This window comes from Propithecus coquereli, unplaced genomic scaffold (genome assembly GCF_000956105.1).
Source record: "Propithecus coquereli isolate 6110/MARCELLA unplaced genomic scaffold, Pcoq_1.0 Scaffold14, whole genome shotgun sequence".
In the NCBI taxonomy this organism is placed as follows: domain Eukaryota; kingdom Metazoa; phylum Chordata; class Mammalia; order Primates; family Indriidae; genus Propithecus; species Propithecus coquereli.
The window spans coordinates 17,246,053-17,270,552 of record NW_012138302.1 but is presented as its reverse complement, the minus strand read 5'-3'; the positions used below and the strand labels follow the sequence as shown (position 1 = coordinate 17,270,552).

Here is a 24,500-nt window from a genome sequence, read left to right as displayed (position 1 = left end):
GAGATATAGATGGGGAGGGAGGGAGGGGCCAGACAACGAGGGTTTTAAGTCCAAGCCAAGAGTTTGAATTTTATTTGGAAGGCAAGGGAAGCCTTTGAGAGGATCAAAGCAGGGCGTGACATGGTGAGTCAGGTGTTTTAGAAAACTCTTCCTGGTAGCCGGTGGAGACTGGTCATTAAGAGAAGGGACTAGAGAAAGGAGATCAATTAGGATGTGGTTTTATAACCCAAGTGAGAGACCATAAAGTTCCGAAGGGAAGAAATGGAGTGGGATAAAGGATGAAGGAGTAGAGAATGTATTTTGAAGATGTCAAAGAGGTAGAAGCTATAGAATCTTTCTTAAATCAATGCATACACTTAATAAAAGGCACTGTTTAAATTCTGGCCCCTGACAATATTTCTATATAACGATAATCCTAAGAACTCTTAGGGAATAGGTCATTTTGGAGAGTTGAGTTTTCTGTAAAAATGTGGCTTTACCCCCCTCTTAGCATCCACCAACATTTTATTTTTTATTTTTTGAGACAGAGTCTAACTCTGTCACCTGAGCTAGAGTGCGGTGGCATCATCCTAGCTCACAGCAACCTCAAACTCCTGGGCTTAAGTAATCCTTCTGCCTCAGCCTCCTGAAGTAGCTGGGACTACAGGCATGTGCCATCAAGCCTGGCTGATTTTTCTATTTGTAGTAGAGATGGGGTCTCACTCTTACTCAGGCTAGTCTCCAACTCCTGGGCTTGAACAATCCTCCTACCTTGGCCTCCCAAAGTGCTAGGATTACAGGTGTGAGCGACCACACCAGGCCACCACCAACAGTTTAAAAATGTTATTATTGTCATTATTTGAAATGCCTTGGTCATATGCCATACTTTCATTGAAGGCACTGCATTGTCATAAACACAGCAGGGGCTTTTGGAGTCAAAGTCTTGGTCCAAAACTCTCTGTTCTTTATTAGCTGTGGAGTTCAGGCAAGTCATTTCACCTCTTTAAGCCTGTTGCCTCTTCAAAATAGGGTCAAAATCACCCGCCTCACAGGGCTGTTGTGAGGTTATGTGAGGCAAGGTCTGTAATGCTCCAAGCATAGTACCGGCACAATCTTAAGTGGCCAGCAAGTTAGTCCTCCTCCTTTCTCCTTCCCAGTGCCCCAAGCTTATCCTCACAGATACTAGTAACACAGTAACACTGTGCAGGGCTCTTTGACTCTCCCCTGAAGGGCCCTAGAGCAGTGCTTCTGGACTTCCGTGTCTACTTGGCATATTTTCCGTGTTCTTTCCCATAAATTGCCACTTTGCGTTGTTATCACCCACTCCCCTTTCCTATTGTAATCTCATATGAGAGTGTAGAAAAGACAATAGCTATTTTAACTGCTTTACATTAACTCATCTAATCTTCATAAAACCATATCAACCAGGTAGTTATAACTTCCATTTTATGGCTAAAAATCTGAGGCACAGGAATGTGAAGTGATTTCCCAAGGGCACATTGCTAGTTAGTGGAGCAGTGGTATAATTTCTTGGACCCGGGCAGTATGTCTCCACAGACTGTGTTCTTAACCATATACTATACGACCTGTCAAAACCAAGAACCACCCTAATAGAAGGTGTACAAAGTAAGAGTTAATAGGCTGAAGACTGGGGATCAAGACTCTTTTATTGATATTTCCTTTCAGGCCAGACTTTCAAAATGCAGCAGCGAGGAGCTGTATGGCTGGTTGGAGTGAAGTGTCATTTTCCAAAGCAGATTATTTGAGACAAGGGACAAATACTAAATGCAGAAGGAATTTAAGGCAAGAAAGCCTAGTTGTTGCCTTTCATCCTCTTGGGTGGTTTCTTTTAGCTAAAAATATGGCTTGATAAAAAGAATGGACACATTCAACTTTCCAAATAATCTGATGTTGTCTGCATGATGTAAATAGCAGTTCACAAATTTTTTCTGTTAATAGAGTCCACTGAGAATCTGATGAAATACAGATTCCCTTTCTAGGAAAATACACATTTAACTTTTTGTGTACAACTGTAGAGGATTCCAAGATCCATTCTTGAACATGAAATTTAGAGATTCTTTATAGAAGAGCAGTGGAAAATCAGAGGCCAGGGCTTAAGTCCTGACTCTTCTACTGACATGCTGTGTAACTTTAAATAAGCCACTACCCTCTGAACTCCATGTGCAAAAACAGAGTGATCATCGTTGCCTTGCTTCCATCACAGCAGTAGACTGATGAGTGTGGAAAGTGTGGTAAACTGCAAAGTGCTGTCTGAATGTTGTTAGGACACTGAGGTTCAGAAGTTACTCACCTTAAGGTCACACAGCTATTAAGTGGCAGAACCAAGGTTCTAACTGGAACACACTGAAGTCTCTAGAATTGTGTATGTGTGGTTGTGTGTGTGTGTGTGTGTGTATGTGAAGATCTCCCTCCCTCCCTCCAAGAATTTTTAAAAGGATCAAAGAGATAATGCATGTGAAAGGGATACGTACGCTCTGAAGCCTATGTGAGTTACTCCTGGACTGAATTTAAGACTTCATGTCCCATCCACCTGTGGGGATCCAGGACTCAATGGTTGAGGGATTGAGAAGGATGGGCAACAGTACGTCAATCAGCGATACTGCTAATGGAGACAAGTAAGATCCTCTCCCACATCCAAATGTAAAAAAGTCTACGCTTGGCAGAACTTTACCAGAGCTCGGCAAGCTCTTAAAAACCCATCTGACTGACCAGCACACTCAGGTCAGCATGTCTAGCATTTGTGAGTAGCAACTTTAATGTAATTGCAAACTTATTTCATGTTTCTAATGTCATCAACAAATCTATAAAATCCTAAATCTATTCTCTTACCTTAGAAATGGAAGATTCCATAAAAGATGGTCTCATTCAAATCTGACTTGGATGCTTACAATTCAGTGATGAATACCTGTGTGTCCTATAAAACTAGTAGTCCCAGAGCATGGCAATATCCCAAACCAGAAACCTCCAAGAAACTGCACCCTCTGAAAGGCAATGGGAAACTGGCAATACTTACTTCACTTTCAAACTAATGCTCCAAAGGCACATCTAATAGACCACGATCACAAGGGAGTGACCTGGAATAGGGGGATGACAAGGAGCCCTGGAGCTTCACTGTAAACAGCTGGGCATAAGGACACCAATCAAATATTCTGATCGACTCACTTACTGCATCTGGAAGCTGGGATGTAAATCCCAAGGAAGCCTAATGGTAGGAGGAAGAATTGCAAAGGGCACTGCTATTTCTGTGGCGATAGCAAGTCATTTTTTATTTGTTTTTGAGACAGGGTCTTGCTCTGTAGCCTGGGGCTAGAGTGTAGTGGCATCATCATAGCTCACTGCAACCTTGAATTACAAGCATGAACCACCTCGCCCGGCTGCAAGTCATTTTACTGTTGTGCTCATATGAAAAGGTATAAAATTGCTTCGGCCTCCTGTTCTGGAGCTCAGTAGACCATCATGTCATGAGTGAACAATTAGCTGAGGACTTTCCAAGCTATGGGGCCTACAGGATAGAAGTTAATGCGGCTGAGCAGGCAGACTGAAAAAGAACTTTCCAAGACAGAGTTGAAAAAGAGTGTGTCAACTTCACACACATTGAAGGAGCATTTAATAATTTTTATGAAATTGGCTTCAGAGTAAAGTCTATATTTTTGGAATACAGAAGTAAAGGAGAGTGGGCGGGAACAATATGATGAAGTCGAACCCAAGTCAGGTGGAACAGGTTAAACATGAAAGTGAATTCAGAGTCCCTTCCCTCAAACCCCCACCCGCACCCCTGCTGCTGTTCCTGAGTATGGCCTGAATTCAGGGCTGCAGCTTTTCCACAGCAGCTACAGAACAAAGTCTACCTGAAAGAGAAGAGCTGGTGCCCTAGTGCATCTGTAGCACTGGAAATGAGTATCTTGTGGGGCCACTAGGTTAGGAAGATAGGAATGGAGCTGGAGAGGAAGTGGTCAGGTTGAACTCCCACCTTCAAGTGGGCTGAAGTGGGTTTCCCTTCCTTTCAGCCTCCCTGGAGAGACACCTGGGGCCAGAGAAGGTCCACACCTAGAGAGATGTAGCACTAGTCTGTTAGGAACATATCTCTTTTAAGAGAGTGTTCAGGGGAGGTTCCTGGTCGGAGCATCAGAGAAAAGACACAAGGTAGAGTTTTCCTGGCCAACACTCACTTCTAGGCAGAGGGAAAATGACCAGGCATCTCTCCAGCTTTGGTCAGAGTTTTCTGAAAGAACCCCTTGGCTGGGGCTGGTGAAACAAACCCAGCACTTAGTCTCTCTTTTGGACAAGTACAAGATGTCAAAATTGGGATTCAAACCCCTAGGATAAAAACCACAGGTGATGCAAAAACAGTCATGGAGAAACGTTCCAAGATTAAAAAAAATCACTGGTTGTGAGGGTATAAACAGTGCTCCCATGAACTAAACCCCAAACTCCAAATCTATAGATTAAGAAAAATCCACATTTACTAAATCGAACCCAGAATTGTTATATGTAGATTCAGGCAACACGTCTTCTGAGTTGAGACCCCAAGTTTGCTCTCTTCAATATATATATGAAGTCTGAATTTTCAGCCATAGAATGAGACCCCTTTCAATTGAGGTGGGAGTTTGATATCTAATACTAAAACATTAAAAAAATGAAATAATAGAGCAAGTTCCTTATTATATCAGAGTCCATGGGATGGCTGATCAGATTTTGTTGATAGACAAGGTGCTTAAAACACCAAGGGACAAAGTCCAAAAGCGTGGTGGAGTAGAGGGAGAGAAAAGCAATAAAGAGTTGTGCTCAGTGCACACTGATGGAGTGGCATGCTTGGGAGCTGGTATCTGTGAGGTTCCAACTGCCCAAATGCAAACCTAACAGCAGCTTCCTGCTGTTACCAAAGTCTTGGTACTGGTCCTCTTTGCACATTATCTCGACATTCAACTGTGCGCCTGAACAGTTTCCCATGCTGCAGTGGAACAGCAAATGCCTCCTAGACGGAACCTAGAGACCCAGGGCAATAGCAGTACCTTGAATATATGTCAAATGCAGCCCTCAAACAACACCTTACATCTAGTAAAGTAAGGATATACTAACAAAAATGATAGTCTTTTTTTCTTACAACGATGTTTAATCTCCATGCCAAGAACGTCTCATTTGATTTTTCCCCCCTGCCTCTTAAAATGAGGTGACGAAGTAGAAATCCAGTCATGAAAATAAAAAGGCAGAGGTGTATGAGCCCTGGCTCAATGCGACATACCAAATACACGGCATCCTGGTGTCACAGAATAGAGAGAACTGTCCTAGACACTGTGGGGAAGATGGGTAGTGGAGAGGTGAGAATTCTATTATACTTAGAGATCACTCACACTTGAACAGTGCATTAGTAATTGAATGAGGGTGCAGTGTCAGGGGTAGGGGAGCGCGGCAAAGTTGTAATTCTCTGTAATGAGGGTTGGGAACATATACATACTCATGGATGGGAAATTTTAAGTAGTATGTTTATTACTTTTTTTTCCAGCAATCTTGCAAGAGGCAGAAGTGTGACATTGAATTGAGTGAGACGAGCGTGTGGGGGGTTGGCGAGGAGCCCTTCTCTTGATGCAGGCCGCTGGCTTGTCAAGGAATGGCTGGTTCCACCGCTGGGCCGTGTTTACTCTTTTGCTTCAAGGAAAAGGGTTTCTTGAGGGAACAACTTTACCTCCAATAATGATTTATTTGGGTCCAGCTGAGTTATCTAAAGAGAAAGAAAACACATATTCAAAAGACTGGAACAAGCACTATTTTCTCCACGTGGCATTCATTCTATCTGTGCACATTGACTTTGAGCCTACTATGCACTGGCATGAGCATTCTCACATTATCTCATTTGATCTTCAAAATAACCCTGTGAGGTGTTGTTATAACACCTCCTTTCTATAAGTGAGGAAACCAGAGCTCAGAGCAGTGAAGTCTCATAGTTTAGTTTAGTGGTGGACTAGCATTTGACTTCAGGGTATAGGTTCTGGAGATATAACCTCATCCTGGGCAGGTGGAGGTCCCCTGCCCCCTGCACAGCTCAGCCTGGCCAGCAGAACAGGGGCCCTTAGGAAAGGTGTTGGTTAAACACCTGACTGGCATTCCTGGAGATCTCTGCTTGGTTCACTCCTTATAGGGGGGAGGACCTTTTCTGCTTGGTGGGACAAGAGCTAAGCCTTTGGGGCTGATCTTCCTGTTAAAACTACATGTCATAAACTGTAGAATGGCCATTCCACCAAGCCCAGTGATGAATATCTCCCCTGGTGAGGGTAGGCATATCACAGTCTCCTTGTTGGGAGTATATTTAGTTTGAAAAAAATGAGTCAATGTCATATACAATTTTATATTTTAGAACTTTAAAAAATCATTATTTTATAATATGAACTATTAAAGTTAGACAAAATCTTGGCTCAATGGGATATGCTAATCATAAGGGCATCCTAAATTAAGTTTATGCCCTCCTAGGCCAGGGGCAGGGATGGGATATGAAGGTTTACGAAAAAGGGGGCTGGGTGTGGTGGCTCACACCTGTAGTCTCAGCACTTTGGGAGGCCAAGTTGTGGGGATTGCTTGAGGCCAGGAATTTGAGACCAGCCTGGGCAACATAGCAAGACCGAAAAAGAAAAGGGGGGGGGGCATGAATTTTTAAAAAGTTGAGAAATACTGGAACTAGGAAGACTCATTTAAATCACAGCTTTGTGTTGGCTATCAGCTTTGTGGCTTTGGAGTTAATATCAATCTTGCAGGATGGAGTATTAAATGAGAAAAAATATATAATTATCAGTGTCTGGCACAGAGCAGGTGTTCAATAATGGCTGCTGTGTATGAAAGCAACTGTAAGTATGGGTGGACACAGATGAATGGACAGCTCCGAGTGTGTCTGACGGGAGGGCAAGCAATCTCTAGTCAGGCCTGAGGCTGCTGTTGGGCTAAATACAGGAGCTCTGGGCCTGTGGGCAAAGAGTGCAGCACCTGAGGCAGGCAATCTTGTCTTCTGCTCAACTCAAGCCACTCCTAATGAGATGATTCTTCTGTCTTCTAGCTAGGGGGAAGGGGAGTCCCTGGGGCCAAGGCCAGGTATCACAGGCAGGCTGGCAAGCTGAAGGGGGCCAGGAGGGGGATGCTATCTTCGACTGTATCTAGATGGAAACCTGGTATGCCCAGGAGGATCATTAAGGAGACATATCTGCCCCTAGAATCCTCTCTGCTTATAAGGAACCCGGGACAACTCTGCTCTACTAGTATTTCTTGGGTTATGGGCAGATGGGCAAACAGGGGTGGGGAAGGCACAGCCTGCTGTCTATCTTCCAATGCACTGGGGGGCAAGCTGCTGGCAAATGTTTACCCGTTTCCCCAATTAACGTACAATAACTGCGCTGGCTTCTGTCAACAAACAGAGCTATGCTGCCTCTGCTTCTGATTCTCTGGCATTTTCTGCCCAGCTGCTTCTGCTATTGTTCTTAATTAACATGCCAGAGCTCTTCCGGCATCTTCTACTTTGTTATTTGTGGTTTGTAAATATGATGTTTGCTGGGAGAAACCAAAACCATAATAGTGCCAGGGCTGTGAGTACAGGCAGGAAGATGTAGTAAGAGGCAAAAGAGGCTGGGAGGCCTGAGTATCAGGCCTGAGTTGCACCCTGCTGGGGTTGACAACATGCAAGGTTAGAGACTCATAAACTATAGCCAGTTTTCACATGAGCAAATTATGTCCCAGACAAGTTCAGCAATTTCCTCCAGTCACTTTAAGTGGGAGAACTGGAATTTGGGAAGGAGGAAACTAAAATTTCTTGAACCCCTATTACATGCCAGGCCCTTATATTAAATATATTATTTCATTTATCTGTACGACAACCAGGCAAAGTTGTAGAGAAGAGAAAATTGAGGCTCAAAGTGGCTGCCATATGGTTAGTGAGTTATATGGTTAGTGAGGACCTGTCTATATAGCATAATGGTTAAGAAGAGTGAATCAGGCCGGGTGCGGTGGCTCACGCCTGTAATCCTAGCTCTCTGGGAGGCTGAGGCGGGCGGATTGTTTGAGCTCAGGAGTTCGAAACCAGCCTGAGCAAGAGCGAGACCCCACCTCTACTAAAAATAGAAAAAAATTAATCAGACAACTAAAAATATATAGAAAAAACTAGCCGGGCATGGTGGCACATGCCTGTAGTCCCAGCTACTCGGGAGGCTGAGGCAGAAGGATCGCTTGAGCCCAGGAGTGTGAGGTTGCTGTGAGCTAGGCTGACGCCACGGCACTCACTCTAGCCCAGGAAAAAGAGTGAGACTCTGTCTCAAAAAAAAAAAAGAGTGAATCAAACTTAAGAGTCAAATCCTAGCTCTGTCACTTCTTACCAATACGACCTTAAAAGAAGCTATATAAGCTGAAAGCCTCAGTTTTCCCACCTATAAAATAGGAAGCATAGTTTCTTCTTTACAGGTTGTTGTGACGATGGTTAAATGGAATAATGTTGGTGAAGCCTCTGGTACAGTACCTAAGCCAGTAGGTAGTAGCCATTACTGGCTGGGGCTTGCCTTGGGTAGGGGCTCTGATCTCTAACTTCAAACCCGGAGCTCTTTCCCAGAAGCCTGTTGGAACCCCAATCTGCAACCTGATCTGGAGGCTGCCTTTTTTGTTTCTATCCCACTGTCCAGCAGGAATGCTACCCTTTACCTGATTGGGTAATGTCTGGATCTCTGGAGACTCCCTTCTATAGCCTGAGTGGTATTGTGCCACCAATGGACTGCTTCAAAACAAACATGGCTCTGCTGGGGGTGCTCCTTCTGGGGCCCCAGATCAAGAAATTTTTTTTTTGTTTGAAAGTCATTTTAGATAAGAATTTCAAAGTGAACATGGACAATCTCTGTTTTCACTCTCATTTTCCTGGCTTGCACAAAGATTAAGGGGAACCTAGGATGGTACAGGATACCATAATTTTCCCCAGCAAGATAGTGGCCATATGTGAAACCATACTACAGTGCTCTGGGCCCCATTCAAAATAGACATGGAGCATGCCAGGAGGGACATCCTACTAAGGAGGAGCCTAAAAACTGTTCTCTGAGAAACAACTGCAGAATGGGAGATATCTCATTGGAGAGGAGGCGTTAAGGAGTGGTCCTGTTGCTTCTGCCACAGGGCAGGGAGGAGGCTGTGCCAGCCTCTTTGAATATCTGAAGGGCTGACAAGTAGAAGATAGAGTAGATGTGTTCAGTGTAGCTCCAGTGGGTAAAGCTAGGATTGGTGAGGTGAAATCTCTGGGAAGCAGAGCCTAGCTAGTCAGAAAGAACTTTTTAACAGGCAGAGCAGCAGCTGGTATTGCTACTCCTACATCTCTTTTTTTTCTTTCTTTTTTTTTTTTTGAGACAGAGTCTCACTGTGTTGCCCGGGCTAGAGTGCCGTGGCGTCATTCTAGCTCACAGCAACCTCAAACTTCTGGGCTCAAGCGATCCTCCTGCCTCAGCCTCCTGAGTAGCTGGGACTATAGGCATGCGCCACCATGCCCGGCTGATTTTTTCTATATATTTTTAGTTGTCCAATTAATTTCTTTCTAATTTTAGTAGAGATGGGGTCTCGCTCTTGTTCAGGCTGGTTTCAAACTCCTGAGCTCAAACAATCCACCCGCCTCAGCCTCCCAGAGAGCTAGGATTACAGGCGTGAGCCACCGCGCCCGGCCCTACATCTCTTTCTTTCTGCTCCTCCTGTTCTTTATTTTCTGCTTGTTCTTCACAGTCATTATCATCATAGCAGCAACTACCATTTATTGAGCACCTGCTATGTAGCTGGAACCATGCTAGGTACTTTATATACTTTATATATAGTACCTTAACTAGTCCTCACAATGGCTCAGTGAAATAGGTATTATTATTGCCATTTTACAGATGAAGATACCATAGGTTACCTTGCCCAAGGTTGCAGGTAGAATAAGGTTTCACACTCAGATCTGTCTGACTTCAAAGCCCATGATAACCAGAAAGCTTCTGGCCAACATGTCAACAGGCTGCCTTGGGGAAATGGAGGAGTAGGGAGAGAAGTGAGTAAACTCCCTGCTGTGAGTAAACTCCCTAGGACATTCAATTAGGGGCTTATTTGCAGATGATGATAGCTAACATTTATTGAGCATTTACTTTTTACCAGGCACTTTATTCCAAGCACTTTACATTTATAAAATAATTTAATTTTCATAATAACCCTCTGAGGTAGGTTATCTGACAATTATTATCTCCATTTTACAGATGAGAGAATTGAGCCATGGTGCAGATTAAGTAATATGTCCAAGGTCACAGAGCTATTAAGGGCAGAGCCAGGATGTGAATCAAAAAGGCAGTCTCGATTTGGAACCCACATGTTTAACTACTAGATTACATTGCCAGAGGTGTTACTAAGAGTAGGATCCATACATACAGAGAAAGAAGTTGGATGAGATGACTCGGAGGTTGTTCCTAACCAAGCTTCTAGGATATAAGATCTTTTGCACTTTAAGAATGCCAAAAGGTCAAGGGTCAGGAAAAAAATCCTGAAATGTTTATAAAATACGAATACAAAAACCCAATCTGAGCTTGTGTTGTGCCATTTACTTCAGACTTTACTGAATTATTGACTCTCTAAATCAACAGAGAAACCCACCCTTTGGGACTCCTTAGGGAGGAGGGGTGTTCTCAAATAAGAGGCATGATTTGACTTTGTCTATAGTTAGAAAGGGAAAGTCAACCATCCTGACATTTTCTTCATTGTACTTAGGAAACCTGAATGGATATATTTTCTAATTAAGTTAATAATTTAGCAAATTGCCTTTGTGAAATATGTTTATGTTAGCAAAAATGGGATGCATTCTTTGCCAAATAGAGCTATTCTTTTCAATTTTCTCAGTGATTTGAAATTTCAGATACATTTTATTTCTATTGCTTCCCTAGGCTTCAGTTCCTTTTCTAAAAACTATAACATTGCTGTTGAGAAATAAATGAATCAATGTGACAGATTCTCATCCTAGGCCACACTGTGAACCCTAGAATGTTAGACTGAGAAAACTCCTTGAATGCCAAATAGTCCAACCCCTTCATTTCACAGGTGGTTGACCTGAAGCTCACCAGACATTAAGTGACTTGGCCCAGGTCACATGGCTGATCACGGGCAGACACAGTACTCTGCCCCAGAGTTCCTGACTTCTGTTTTGGGGTTCTTTCTAGTCACATCATTCTGCCTCTCACTTTTTTTTTTTTTAAATACTCAAGCATAAATATAAAGCTACAGGTTGAGTACCCTTAATCTGAAATCTGAAATGTTCCAATATCTGAAACTTTTTGAGCACCAATGTGATGCTCAAAGGAAATGCTCACCTATAAGTAAATATTTCAAACTCTGAAAAAAATCTGAAATCCGAAACACTTTTGGTCCAAGCATTTCAATAAGAGATACTCAACCTGTACTACTAGGCTGGCGGCTACCTGAGGGAGCAGCTAATACTAAAAATAATAGCAGGAGCAATATTTGCATAGTTCTTTATAGTTTGCAAGACATTTACATAAACATTAACTTATAGTCATGTAGGGGAGATGGTATCATCAGCCCTTCTAAATTTTATTTAATTTTGCTGAGGTAATGCTTTGATTTTGAAATTGAATAGAGAGGAAAGTCTGGATCTAATATTTTACATTTCGAAAAAATGCTAGGTTGGTTTTCTTTTTTCCTCCTTTTTTTCCTTAATGTTCCCAATGTATTTGAACAGCTTATGGGGGAAATGCACTTTAATAGTATTTGAAAATCAGCCCTACTCTGTCTATTAGGAAACAAGACCCAGAGATTAGGTTTGCCTATGATCACACACAAAGTGGTAGAGACAGAACCAGAGCCTGTGACTTGTTTCCTCATCATTCCCATTGTAACTCCCCACTTGTAAGTGGACTAACAGGGTTCTCTCTTACTCTATGAGTTACAGTTTTCAAGTTCAATGTGTGGAACTGGGAAGCAATAAACCAACAAAGGTTTCTTAAAATGTATTCCTGCTTTTAGAGTAAAATTTGCATTTCAGAAAGTTCCAGCTTCTTCAAGGCAGAAAAGCTCTCTGTTGTCAAATTTTCTCTAGTATTTGCTTGCTTGCCTCTGGTGATCAACAACTACTATTTTCTAGACTATGTGCTGGCAGCACTGTGAGCAGAGAGCCCTGCATAGCCTGACCCCCAGGAGCAATCCTTTGCCACACTGGCAGAAATTTTGTAAGTCTCTTTTAGTCCACAGAGAGAACAAACACCAGAACCTTATTCATACCTCACTTCCCTTGCCATCAATGTGAAAGAAACCAGCTCCCACCCGCTACATCAGACTCAGAGCACAGTAAACTTCCCCAAGCTTAAGGAAATCTACCCTTTCAGTAATAGCCTACCTACTTCTGAAAGGTCTCCCTCCTCTGAATTCCTGTGCTGACTGCCATGGCTGTACACTATCTAATGTTGTCAGGATCAAAAGGACCAGAACGTACGAGTTCCAGTCCTGGCTCTAGAAATATGACTTTGGACAAGTCGCTTTTCTTCTTTAGGCTTTAATTTTTGCATTTAAAAAAATGTGGGGACTAGTGATTAAATGGAGTCAATTGGACTACAGTTTAGCTTTGGAAATACAAACATTTGAATTCAAATCCCAGCTCTTAGCCAAGTTAACAGGATGCTTAGAGCACTCCAGTTTCCTTCTCCACTGGGTGAAAGGGTTGTTGTAGGGATTGAAATAGCCATCACAATGGATGCTATTATGATTCAATGCCTTCTTTATGTGTTAGATGTCATCTGTATGGCTTGAGCTTCCCAATGGTTGGAATGGTCAAAGTGTGATGTAGGAAGCCATACCTGGGATAGAGTCCCACCTCTATAACCTTCCAGCTACCTGATGACCTTGGGCAAGTTACTTTTTCCAGTGCATCGTTTCTTTATTTATAAATTTGAGACATTTTTTGCCTCCCAGACTTGTTGTGAGGATTCAGTAAGATAAAGCTTATAACTCTTTTGGGGGGGGGGACATTTATTTCACATTCTTACTCCTGTATGGGGTCACTCTTGGATACTTTCCCTATCTTTCACATAGGGTGAGAGACTTAACTGCTTTGTGAGTTTGAGAGAACTGAGCTCAGCCCCTTCCTTTCCTTTTTCTGGAATCAACCTGCTCTAGTGTTATAAGGTGCCAGGGCCTGCAGTGTCCAGCTGTACCATGGACTGGGTAGACAAGTCTGTATAATTTGTGGGCAAAGAATGTATCAGCAAGTTCCTTGGCTACAGATCTGAAACCACGATCTCTGATCAACTTTTTGGGTAGCAAGGGTGATGTTTTTATCCCCATCTGAGTTCTGTGTCTATCTTTCAATTAGTCTTGAACTAGTTAAGTGAAAGTGTATTATTCAATGACCCCTGAAATCCCAAATACCCCCACAGCACTAACCAAGTGCTTAACAATTAGGATTTGATGTAACATGATACAAGGGTCATAGTTCTTTTCTCTCAAAGCCTGTTTGGTCTTAATTAAAAGATGAGAAAGTCAATGAGACAGGGCATAAATCAATTTTAAAATACATTTTCCATCTGTACATAAAGCTACAACAAAGCTTATTCTTAAAGAGATGCTTCTTTAAACCCAAGTGATTTGAATACAAAATGAATGTGCTAGTAAAATTCCTTCTGAAGAATGCATACATAATAATAATGACTATTATTTTAGAGCTCTCAAAGCACTTTTACATATATTATCTAAACCTCAAAGCTATCCTAAAAGATTGGACCCATTCATCTTCATTTTTACAGATGAGAACACAAAAACTCAAATAGGTACATTTCTTATGCATGGTCATAAAACTAGAAATTGGTGGAGCTCACATTTGAACCCAGGTTTTCTCCCTTCAAATCCTGAGCTCCTTCTACTCTGTGAGGCAGCATATGGGCTGCATATATATAAGTTCCCAGATTACAGTGAGGCTGAATGTATTTGCTTTTGCTGTTGATCAAAGTTAGCATTTACTTTGAATTTGGGAGAACAAGTAATCTTTTTGGTATGCTATGAGTAACCTAGTAACTACTCTATTAGAAAAACATGGATGTTAAATATCAGAAGCTTAATAACCGATTATTAATATCATCACTATAAAAAAGTTACCTTTTATTTGGTGTTTTCTAAGTGTCAGGCAATTATCTAATTAAATAGTCACAATAATTCCATGAGATAAGTTCTCTTATTATTTAATGTTTCCATTTTACAGATGAATTCTCTGAAGTAAAAAATGGTTAAGGGACTTGCCCAAGATTACATAGGCAGGAAAAATAGGCCAGAATTTGTACCCAGATTTGTGAGATTCCAGTCTGTATCCAATTCATTGCCCTTTGCTGCCTCTCAACTTCTGATCCTTCTTTGAAATAGGGCACAGTTTATATGACTAACTGGCTTTCCCTTGGGTATAAAGAAAGGTGTACTCTGCAACTGTGTCACGGTTCATGTCCCTGTTGTGGTGTGGGCTTGTTGTCCCCCACAGGAACCCAAGCTGTCTTTTGTTACTGTCAACTTAGTCCTAACAGCTAATTGTCCATTTCCTTTAAACACCTTTTGATGAGTTGGGAATCCCTAATGAGGGAGTTACACCCACAAAGTATCAGAGGGAGAACTTTAGAGCTGATCTGCTGGTCATGTGCTGATCAAAGTGTAAAAAAGCTTTGTAACTGTAAAGTCCTTTGTAAACATGAGGGTTGCTATTATTATTATTAATAGTAATTAATAATAACTATAAGCAACCACCACACCAATGCCAGCTGTAGCTGTTAGTAACTTGTCCTCTACTTTTGCTGCAGGTGATAACACAAGCCCAAAAGGAATTTCCAATCTGGAAGGGTTCCACAATGGGACTAATCTATGGTTTATCTCGATCTGAGCTTCCTGTGCAGTTGCTGGGCCAATCTGTCTCATTGGACCACAGGAAAGAAACGACATTGGAATGAGGGTGTCCAAGAAACAGTGACAAATGTTCCTCTTTTCATTACTGAACTGTGACAGAACAACTGGGTGCTAGAGAGTAAGGTTGGATGGGCTTCCATGGCTGTAAAACATAGGATGCCTAGGATATTTTCTTTCCTTGATGACTCTTTTTTAGGTGGGGAAAGGGAGAATAAAAGAAAAACTAAAAGAAGAACAAAGGGAGAGAAGAGTAACGTAAGAGAGAGAGAGAAATTGTGTCTTGTAGGCTACCCTGTCTGTTCTTTGTTTCATCATGTTATAATAATGGTAACAACAGTTAACATTTATTGGAAGCTTACTAGGTGCTTACTGTGCCCAGTGCTTCATAAGCACTACAACAATCCTATGAAGAATAGAAGCTCAGAGAGATTATTATAACCCACCTAACACTGCACAGGCAGGAAGTGGCAGCGCAAGGATTTAAAACTAGGTCTAGCTCCAAAGTCTGTGTTCTTAATCACCACACTAGATTATTTTAGTATTGTAGTCATGCATTGGACTATTCATTCTAAGTCCCTTGCTTGGAAGGACTGTACCCTTCATGTAACTGCAGCACATATTCCCATAACAGAGTAACAATATATTATCACCTAAGGCATTTGGGCAAATTTTACTCATCTAACTTTTCAATTATCACAGAGCTAGTGATTGTTAGAGCTGGATTGGTCTTAAGAGGTCATCTCTGTAACATATGGAGACAGAAAAGCCAAATGAGTGGAAAGAACTTATCCAAGGTTACTCAGCATTCATAGCAAATCTGGATTCTTTATTCTCAGCTTGTACCTTTAAATGGGCTGTTTAATGAAGATACCAACTCTATAGCGTTACTAATGTTAAAATGGCTTCAAACATGGCACATTGTCAGGGACACTCTGGACACCAAACAAGAGATATGACCTCCTTGCATTGGTATCACTGATGGTGGCTTTGGTCACTACACTATTAAACGAAAATGTTAGTGGGAAGGGCCTAGAGGGAATGGAGAGGATTCCAACAAGGATGGGGTGGGGAGGGGAAAGCCTCTTTAGTCTAAAAACAGGAAAAGATTCAAGTCTGCAGAATGAGCATAAAAAGAATAAAGAACATAAAAATAATGAGAACAGGAATTTCTCCCCATCCTGGGAAGTCAGTTACCCAAATTAGTCCCCCTTGAGATCTAGAAGACACAATTTCAAGTAAATAAAAGGAAGTCCTGCTTTACAGAGCAGTTTGTAAGCTCACAGTTCTGAAAACATAAACAGGGTGTAAGCAAATGCATGAGTGAGGATTCTGTAGTGTGGCAAGAGAAACCTAGTGCAGATCAGGCCCAGCAACGTCCCCAGGTTACAGGTGTGCCAAGATACTGGTTCCCCTCATTCCTCGGCACAGTCAGGATCCTCAGGGCTGGGTTGCTTCTGACCCTGAGCAACCTAGTATGGTTCCCCTGTAAAGCACACAAACATCATTTTCAGTGTGTGTGGTGATTTGAAAAAGGCTGGGAAGCACTGATTTAGGGGACACGCCTCACTTTCAGAGGTCAATACCATGGAAGGCAGCCAGGCGCTTGTATAAAAAGTTCCTAGGATGCCTCTGATAAAAGATTGGTCCACAACACTAACCACTGTGTTTGGAACAGGGCATTAAGAGACAAATGAAAGGGGAGATACCTGTTTATTGGTTAGGTTTAGAACTGTTAACTCAGCTTAAAAGCCTTCTGAGAAATCCTATTATTGTTTGCCTCAGAATTTCACCACTAGGCATGGATTAAGTGCTAATTAGGGAGGCAGTAAGAAAAAGCACTGGCGGGTTTTAAATCCTGTCACTGCATGTATGCTCTTGAGCAAGTCATTTAACCTCTTGTCATGAGGTAAGACCCAAATCTCTCATCTGTAAGCTGGTGACAGCATCACCCAATACCCAGTGGTCTCTCAATAGACCATTTCCCGGCCGGGCGCGGTGGCTCACACCTGTAATCCTAGCACTCTGGGAGGCCGCTCAGGAGTTCAAAACCAGCCTGAGCAAGAGCGAGACCCCGTCTCTACTAAAAATAAAAAGAAATTAATCGGACAACTAAAAATATATAGACAAAATTAGCCGGGCATGGTGGCGCATGTCTGTAGTCCCAGCTACTCGGGAGGCTGAGGCAGAAAGATTGCTTGAGCCCAGGAGTGTGAGGTTGCTGTGAGCTAGGCCGATGCCATGGCAATCACTCTAGCCCGGGCAAAAGAGTGAGACTCTGTCTCAAAAAAAACAAACAAACAAAAAAAAAAACAGACCATTTCCCTCTGGGTCTCTTTCCTTCACGCTTCCACTAGTGAGACAGTTGAACAAAATGTCTGATCCTGTCTCTCTCCTATTTAAAGTTCTTAAACGATTCCTTACTGAAACAAGATAGTCCCCTTTTGCTTCGGCCTCATTTTCCCAATTTGTAAATGGGTAGTGTTTCTGAGAAGGCTCATAGCAGGCATATAATGGAAGACATGGCTGGAAAGACAGTTTGGAAAAAGATGATGAAGAGCTCAAATGTCTTAATAGGTATTATTTAAACTTCTGAAAAAACATTTTCTCCCTGGCTTCACAGAGATCTGGAGTGGTGTGCTAGATGTGCTCTTCAGGCAGAGTGGCTAGGGAGAAAGTGAGCATTTTGAATGCATTTTAATACCCAAGTAGGACCATGAGAGCTGGTGTGTGCATAGCTCTACATGCAAACACTGCTCAAGAGCTGGAGCTTTGAACAGGAGTTAAAAGAGTTGAGTCCCTAACAACATACAAAAGACTTGCCGGTGTGATTTATTCTGATGTATTTACTTATCCAATTACCAAAACAGCAGGAGATCATTAAATTTTCTAGTTACCAGATGCAGCACGTTCAATATCTTAAATGTTACCAAGGCTCTCTCTTAGCTATTTTGATATTACATTTCATCTGCCCAAAAGCTTACGAAACTGAAAGGCAAGAATCAGGAACAGAGCAGGTGTTTTCTTTGAAGGCTGGTCCAGCAGCCGTCTGTACAATACCAAACCTAAATTAAACCAAAAATTCCCAAACTCCTGAGCTTAAGGAAGTGTATGTATCATGATGAGAAAGCAAAGTTATTTAGGAAGAAAGGATGGTAAGGAAGTAGTAATTGAACGTGGCTAGAGATATGCATTTTACCTAGCCAGGCTTTTCTTCATGCTCATTTCCTATCAGTTCAGTCTCCATGTCCACAGAGGGTCAGGGCTCAGAGTAGAGGAGTCGAGTCAGGGAACAAACATCTTTTGGGAAACCGCAAGCCTGTCTCCTAACCCTAGCATACTGCTTCTGACTACCTATGTGATCTTGGACAAGTTACTTTTCCTCCTCTGAGTTTCCATGTCTGTTAAACAAGGATGTTGACATCTGTTGCACCACCTTGTGGACCTACTATGAGCATCATCACAACTTACCTTCTGCTGTACTTTACATTAATGTCTCCTGGATGAGACTGAGCAATGTAAAGTCAGGAACTGTATGTTTGCTGTTTCTGTACTTCCAGTACTCAAGCAAAGGACCTCGTGCATTATATGTTCTCAATAAATGCTTATTGATTAAAGTATCAAACCAGAGAATGTACACCATGGAACATTGAAAAATATAGAGCAAACCCATATTAACAACATTTTAGAAGTGGCAAAATCTTTATTTTCTCTTAAAAAATCATCAAATAAGTGAAATCTGGGCCTAAACTTTTTTTTTTTTTTTTGGAGACAGAATCTCACTCTGTCACCCTGGGTAGAGTGCAGTGGCGTCACCATAGCTCACTGCAACTTCAAACCCCTGGGCTCAAGGGATCCTCCTGCGTCAGCCTCCCAAGTAGCTGGGACTACAGGCATGCACCACCACGATGCCTGGCTAATTTTTCTATTTTTAGTAGAGATGGGGTCTCGCTCTTGCTCAGGCTGATCTTGAAGTCCTGAGGTCAAGCAATCCTCCCACCTTGGCCTCCCAGAGTGCTAGGATTACAGGTGTGGGCCACCATGCCTGGCCTAAGGCCTAAACTTTTTGAAAGTATGGTGGTGGCTTGACTAACATTCTTACTATTCTGATCTCTAAATATTTTCCTCTCATAGACCCTATGCTCCAGCCAATTACAGTAGTTTGCTATTCCCCAAATGTGTCTTATACTCTTTCTCCCTGAACCTTTGCTATGTTGTCTCTTCTACCTGGACTGTCCTTCCTCCCTCCCCAGTTCCACCTGTTCCAACTTATATATATCCCTTCAAGGCTCAGCTCAAATGCTACTTTCTCCACAAAACCAGGCCTGACACAGCCTAAATTAATCTCTTTCTCTTATTCCTGCAACAGAGTTAATTGTAACTGGCATCGTCTCCCATTCACTAGGCTCATGGAACATAGTGACCATATATGTTCATTGTTATCTCTGCCCCATGTGCCTATCCCATTGCCCTGCATGTGGTCAATCCATGTTTACTGAACCAATATCTTTATTCACCTTAGGCTCCATAGTCAAGGCAGTTGCCAAGGTCTGTTGGCAGACTCAAGGTCAGTGTTTAAACTGAAGTGTGGGTACTGGCAATGCCAACCCTGTTCTTTGCTAAAACAGCACTCTTACACTTTGACCAGGCAAAGGATCCTAGAGGATCTCACTCAAAGGATCAGCTACAGTTTCACACTTAGTTATTTGACTGGTGTACCTCTCAGGCTATTTTGCAATTATTTGTTTGTGAGTCTGTCTCTCTAGTCAGGCTGTTCTGAGGGGAAATGTGAGCTTTTACTGGCTGCCTATCCCCAGGGCCTAGCATACTGCTGGAAACTGTGAGTTCAATAAATGTTTGCTAAAAGACTGACCTACTGAATGACTGAATGGAGCCTCCCCACTCCTCCCTAAAGCCTCCATCAATCCAAAGAAATGGAGTCTAGAGGAGCTGCATCCCCAGACCTCTTGCCCTTAGCCTCACTCTTACAGTAGGCAAACCCTGTCAGTGATACCATTAGCAGGTCACCCCAGCGGGTCCCCTGGCTTTGGATGCTCTCTGGCCCGAGCCTTAGTCAGTCCTGCTGCACAGACACAGGGGCTGACAAGTTTGTATCAGTTGCCCTTTCAGAAGGGACAGATTTTTCCCTATTTAAACTGCTGTTAGAATTGGCTAATTAGAAGGATTTAAAAAATCTTAATAGTCTAAACAGAGAAAACTGGTTCTGAATTATTAAGCAACATTTTCAATGCATTTGAATAACCTTAAGTGACTTAGCTGCCACCTGATCCTAAGCTCTGGCTCAGATAAATAAATGTGAAATATTGTCAAAGCCTCGGCTTATAGGAGCCTCCAGCTACAGTAAATAAAAGCTTAAATCCCTGTAAACTGTCTGGGACAGAGACATTCTCATATAAACGGAGAGAAGATGATCTTAAATAAAGCCAGTAGACCAGGAAGCCAATGGCTTTGTTCCAGTTTTCAGAAGAGAGTTGTCAATGGGGCAGGTATTATCAACATCTAGGTTATTTAAACATAGAATCACATAGTATCAGAGCTGAAAGATTATTAAAAAAAAACAACGATTTTAATCTCTTCATACTTCAGATAAAGAAAATAAGACTCAGAGAAGTATGTGGCTTGCTTGAGATCACCACACAAGTGGCTGGAAGAATCAAAATTTTGCTCCAGGATGCTTGATTCCCAGCTTAGTCTCCTTCCCGCTGTACCACATTCTTCAGATTACAAAAAAAAAAAAAATAGAGGCAGGGTCTTGCTGTGTTGCCCAGGCTAAAGTGCAGTGGTTACTCATAGGCACAATCATAGTGCACTGCAGCCTTGAAATCCTGGCCTCAAGTAATCCTCCCACCTCAGCCTCCTCAGTAGCTGGGACTATGGCCATGTGCCACTGCAGCTGGCTTGCAACACATTCTTCTGAGAATGTCCTGTTGACGATGTCAAAATGAGAGGATGACAACTGGCTACTACAAGACAACTGAAAATTTTAACTGAATGAGTCACTTCTGGTGCTTGAGCTCTAGAGACTCCATGCTCCTCCCTCTCCACCTGGGAGTTCTACTTCCATGGCCATGCAGGGAGCAGATGGGGGCAGGGAGGGAGGGAAAGAATCCAGGACTAAGTGAGGGTGAGTGTCAACTATAATGTGGATCCTCACTTGCCTATCCTCAAACCATTAGGATATCATGAATTTCTGCATGGAAAATACAAAAATAAACAAACAAAAAAAACAGTGGATGTGTAAATGGGTAGGGACATTTTATTTCGTCTCATTTATTTGCTGAATAAATATTTCCTGAGTGTTTATTACATGTAAGAAACTATGCTAGGTACTGGATTACAGTAGTGAATAAGACACTATCTCTGTTCTCAAGGAGCATAGACTTCAGGGCAAAAAGTAGACAAGAAAATGGCCCACTGCAATTCAGAATGGTAAAGGGCTACAATAGGGAAAAGGGCACCAGAGGAGCACAAGGAAGGCAAATGCCTAACTTGGTCCTAGAGTGTAAATTAGCTCCATATTTTCTTTCCTCCTTGTCTCATTCTAATATGCACAACTGTTTCCTACATAAACCATTTTACTGACTTTACTTTCATATACAATAGACCAGTATTAGTTGTTTACTATGTGCCAGGCAATATGCTAGGGAACACTCAGATTAATTAGACTTTATCCAAAATAAATTCAAACTTAATGTGTACTTTTTTTTTTTTTTTTTTTTTTTGAGACAGAGTCTCACTCTTTTGCTCGGGCTAGAGTGAGTGCTGTGGCGTCAGCCTAGCTCACAGCAACCTCAAACTCCTAGGCTCAAGCGATCCTTCTGCTTCAGCCTCCCGAGTAGCTGGGACTACAGGCATGCGCCACCATGCCTGGCTAATTTTTTATATATATTTTTAGTTGTCCGATTAATTTCTTTCTATTTTTAGTAGAGACGGGGTCTCGCTCTTGCTCAGGCTGGTTTTGAACTCCTGAGCTCAAACAATCCGCCCGCCTCGGCCTCCCAGAGTGCTAGGATTACAGGCGTGAGCCACTGCGCCCGGCCTTAATGTGTACTTTTTAATGTTTGTCTAAAAAAAGGTATATCTTACCTTCACTTTGTGACTAACTATATAAACTTGTGCCAGCCATTTCTGCTTTTGGTGTCTTTTGGTTTTCCTAGGCCTTGGGAAAGTTACTTTCAGACTCTGCATCTTAGTTTTTTCATCTGTAAAATAAGGGCCTTTTCTAGTTCTCACAGTAAAGAATACACGCATGAGGATGTCCTGTTTACATAAGGTTTTACATAAAGCCAACTAAAGGAAGGAAAGTGAAATATATTTGGAAATAGCAAAAGAATCTTCAGGTTTGGGATTCAGCCATAGACATTAAATCTGAATCCTTGAGGTCCTGGTTCTAGGTGAAGAGCAGGGTTTGGTCTGGGTGAAGCAGGCTGAGGCTGGGGCTGGGGCTAGGGCTGGGGCTGGAGCTGGCACTGCAGTGAGGCCCAGGGGAATGTGGCATGTTGATGCATGTGCTAATATACTCTGGAACTCCAGCACTGGCTTGAAAATGACAAGGAGTGTCTAGAAAAGGTTAATCTGCGCATATACATGTTTGCAGTTGTTTGTGTTTACCATGGGGTTATTATACAGGCTTTAAGTGAGCAAAGCATGTCTGCTGAAGCACCTGGAATACTGAACACAGAACTAATGATTTTTTATTTATGGCTGGATGCAGTCAGATTGGATTGTATGTACAGCCTTCAAAAGTTTATTTGATTTCTGCTATAGCAATTTTGAATGGTATACTGCTTATGAACACCTTACAAAATTAAGTTCTGGGACAGAGTAAATAATTTTGAAAAGAGTTAAATACCTCAACACACTACACATAATCAGTAATAGTCACTTCATTTTATGTTCAGTATAGTATGGGGAAAGGATCTGGGTTTTAAGAATCAAATACTGATATAGACACTGTGCAACACTGAAAAATTTAACCTCTCTAAGCTTCTGTGTCCTTATCTGTAAAATGGGGACAATATCTATCTTTCAGAGAACTAATATATTTGAAGTACCCAGCATATAATAACCACAAAAAGAAATGGCTATATTCATTGCCATCACTCCCCACAATTCCAAGTCCTTTAAGCAAGTAAATAAGTTAGAAAGAGGCAAAGGCAGATTTTATTAAGACTCTGAATTCCACTCAGCCCCCAGAAATGGCTGTAATTACCTCAAACACATTTTAAAAATTCCTTTGTGCATTCCTTTGATCTGGTCAGAAGCATAGAATGATGGGTTTTCTCATATACTACTACTGGTTCCCTCAATACCTCTGTAGGTTAGCAAGATCCTTTCCTCTTCTTGCCATCAACTTCATCATAATAGCTTAGATATATTGAGTATTTACTATGTGCCAGAGCTTCATTTCATTTTTACAACATCCCTATGAAGTAGGCACTATCATTATCTTTATCCTAAAGATAAGGACACTAAGCTACACAGAGGTTAAGTAATTTACCCAAGATCAACTGGCTGGGAAAAGGCCATTGAAATTTAGTCTAGGACTCCAGAACCCAGTCTTTTAACCACTACACTATACTGTCTCTTCATTGCTCATCTTCACATCTGCTCTAGTCATTGCCAGGGACATTTTCTGGTGTTTAGCTAGCCTCAGTTTAAATCTCTATCCTCTGCTAGAAAGCAATGCCCAGACTTTCTCCTGGCCCCTCAGACTCAACAAATCCCAAAGTGAACCTGCCTCTCCCATCTGTTTTCCTGATTTCTGTCTGTGGTACTACCATTATTTTAGTCATTCAGACTGGGAAGCTTTGAGTCACTTCTGAGACCTCCTTCTTCCTATTCTCCCTCCACCTTGATATAGCCAGACAATCACCAAATCCCACTGATTCTTACTTATTCCTGCTTCTGCTGCCTCCGCTTCATCCCCAATTCCTGCCATCTTAGTATAGTCTCCCACAGCCTGTTGTCCTACTGGTCTCCCTTTCCCAGACTCTCCCTACTCTAATCCTTCCTAATCAAAATAATCAACAGGGTTGAGACAGTGGAAAAAAGCAGAAATGTGGAATCGAAAGACTTATGTGGAGCCATTGCTCTGCAACTTAGCTATAGCAATTTGTGCCACTTGGCAGCTCCAAGCCTAAATTTCTCAACTTTAATATAGGGGCTAACACCTACTTTAGCTAGTTTAAACTAGCACTAGAATTGGTTTCAGGAGGGCAAGGACTTTGTCTTCTATTAGTGGACATAGAGTAGTGAAGAAATCTATTAAAAACTATTCATTACCATATCCCCAATATCTTGTTCATAAAAGATGCTCAAAAAAATCTTTGTTGGATTAATAGACAGAAAACTCTTCAGTAATTTTTCATCTCTTATTTCCTTCCATATCTGATTTCATACCCTAAATCCCAATCATAGCAAAATGTGTGCTATGATTATGCTAGTTTATATTCTTATGATTTTGTTCATATTACTTCTGCTTGGCAAATGTCCATTCCTTTTAACTTCTTATTTGAAAGTAATTATAAACTCACAGGAAGTTGCAAAAATAGTAAAGTCTCATATACCCT

The 24,500-nt window shown here is 41.9% G+C and overlaps 1 protein-coding gene across 1 annotated transcript in view; it reads right to left on the bottom strand.

Moving 5' to 3' along the window:
• Positions 1-5,462: 5,462 nt before the first annotated feature.
• FAF1 (Fas (TNFRSF6) associated factor 1) overlaps positions 5,463-24,500 on the bottom strand; it is a 334,517-nt gene continuing 315,479 nt past the window's right edge. The window contains exon 16 of the mRNA XM_012639350.1: positions 5,463-5,719. Within this exon, the coding sequence (XP_012494804.1) occupies positions 5,636-5,719 (84 nt within the window). The 3' untranslated portion in view covers positions 5,463-5,635. The remainder of the gene's footprint in view (positions 5,720-24,500) is intronic.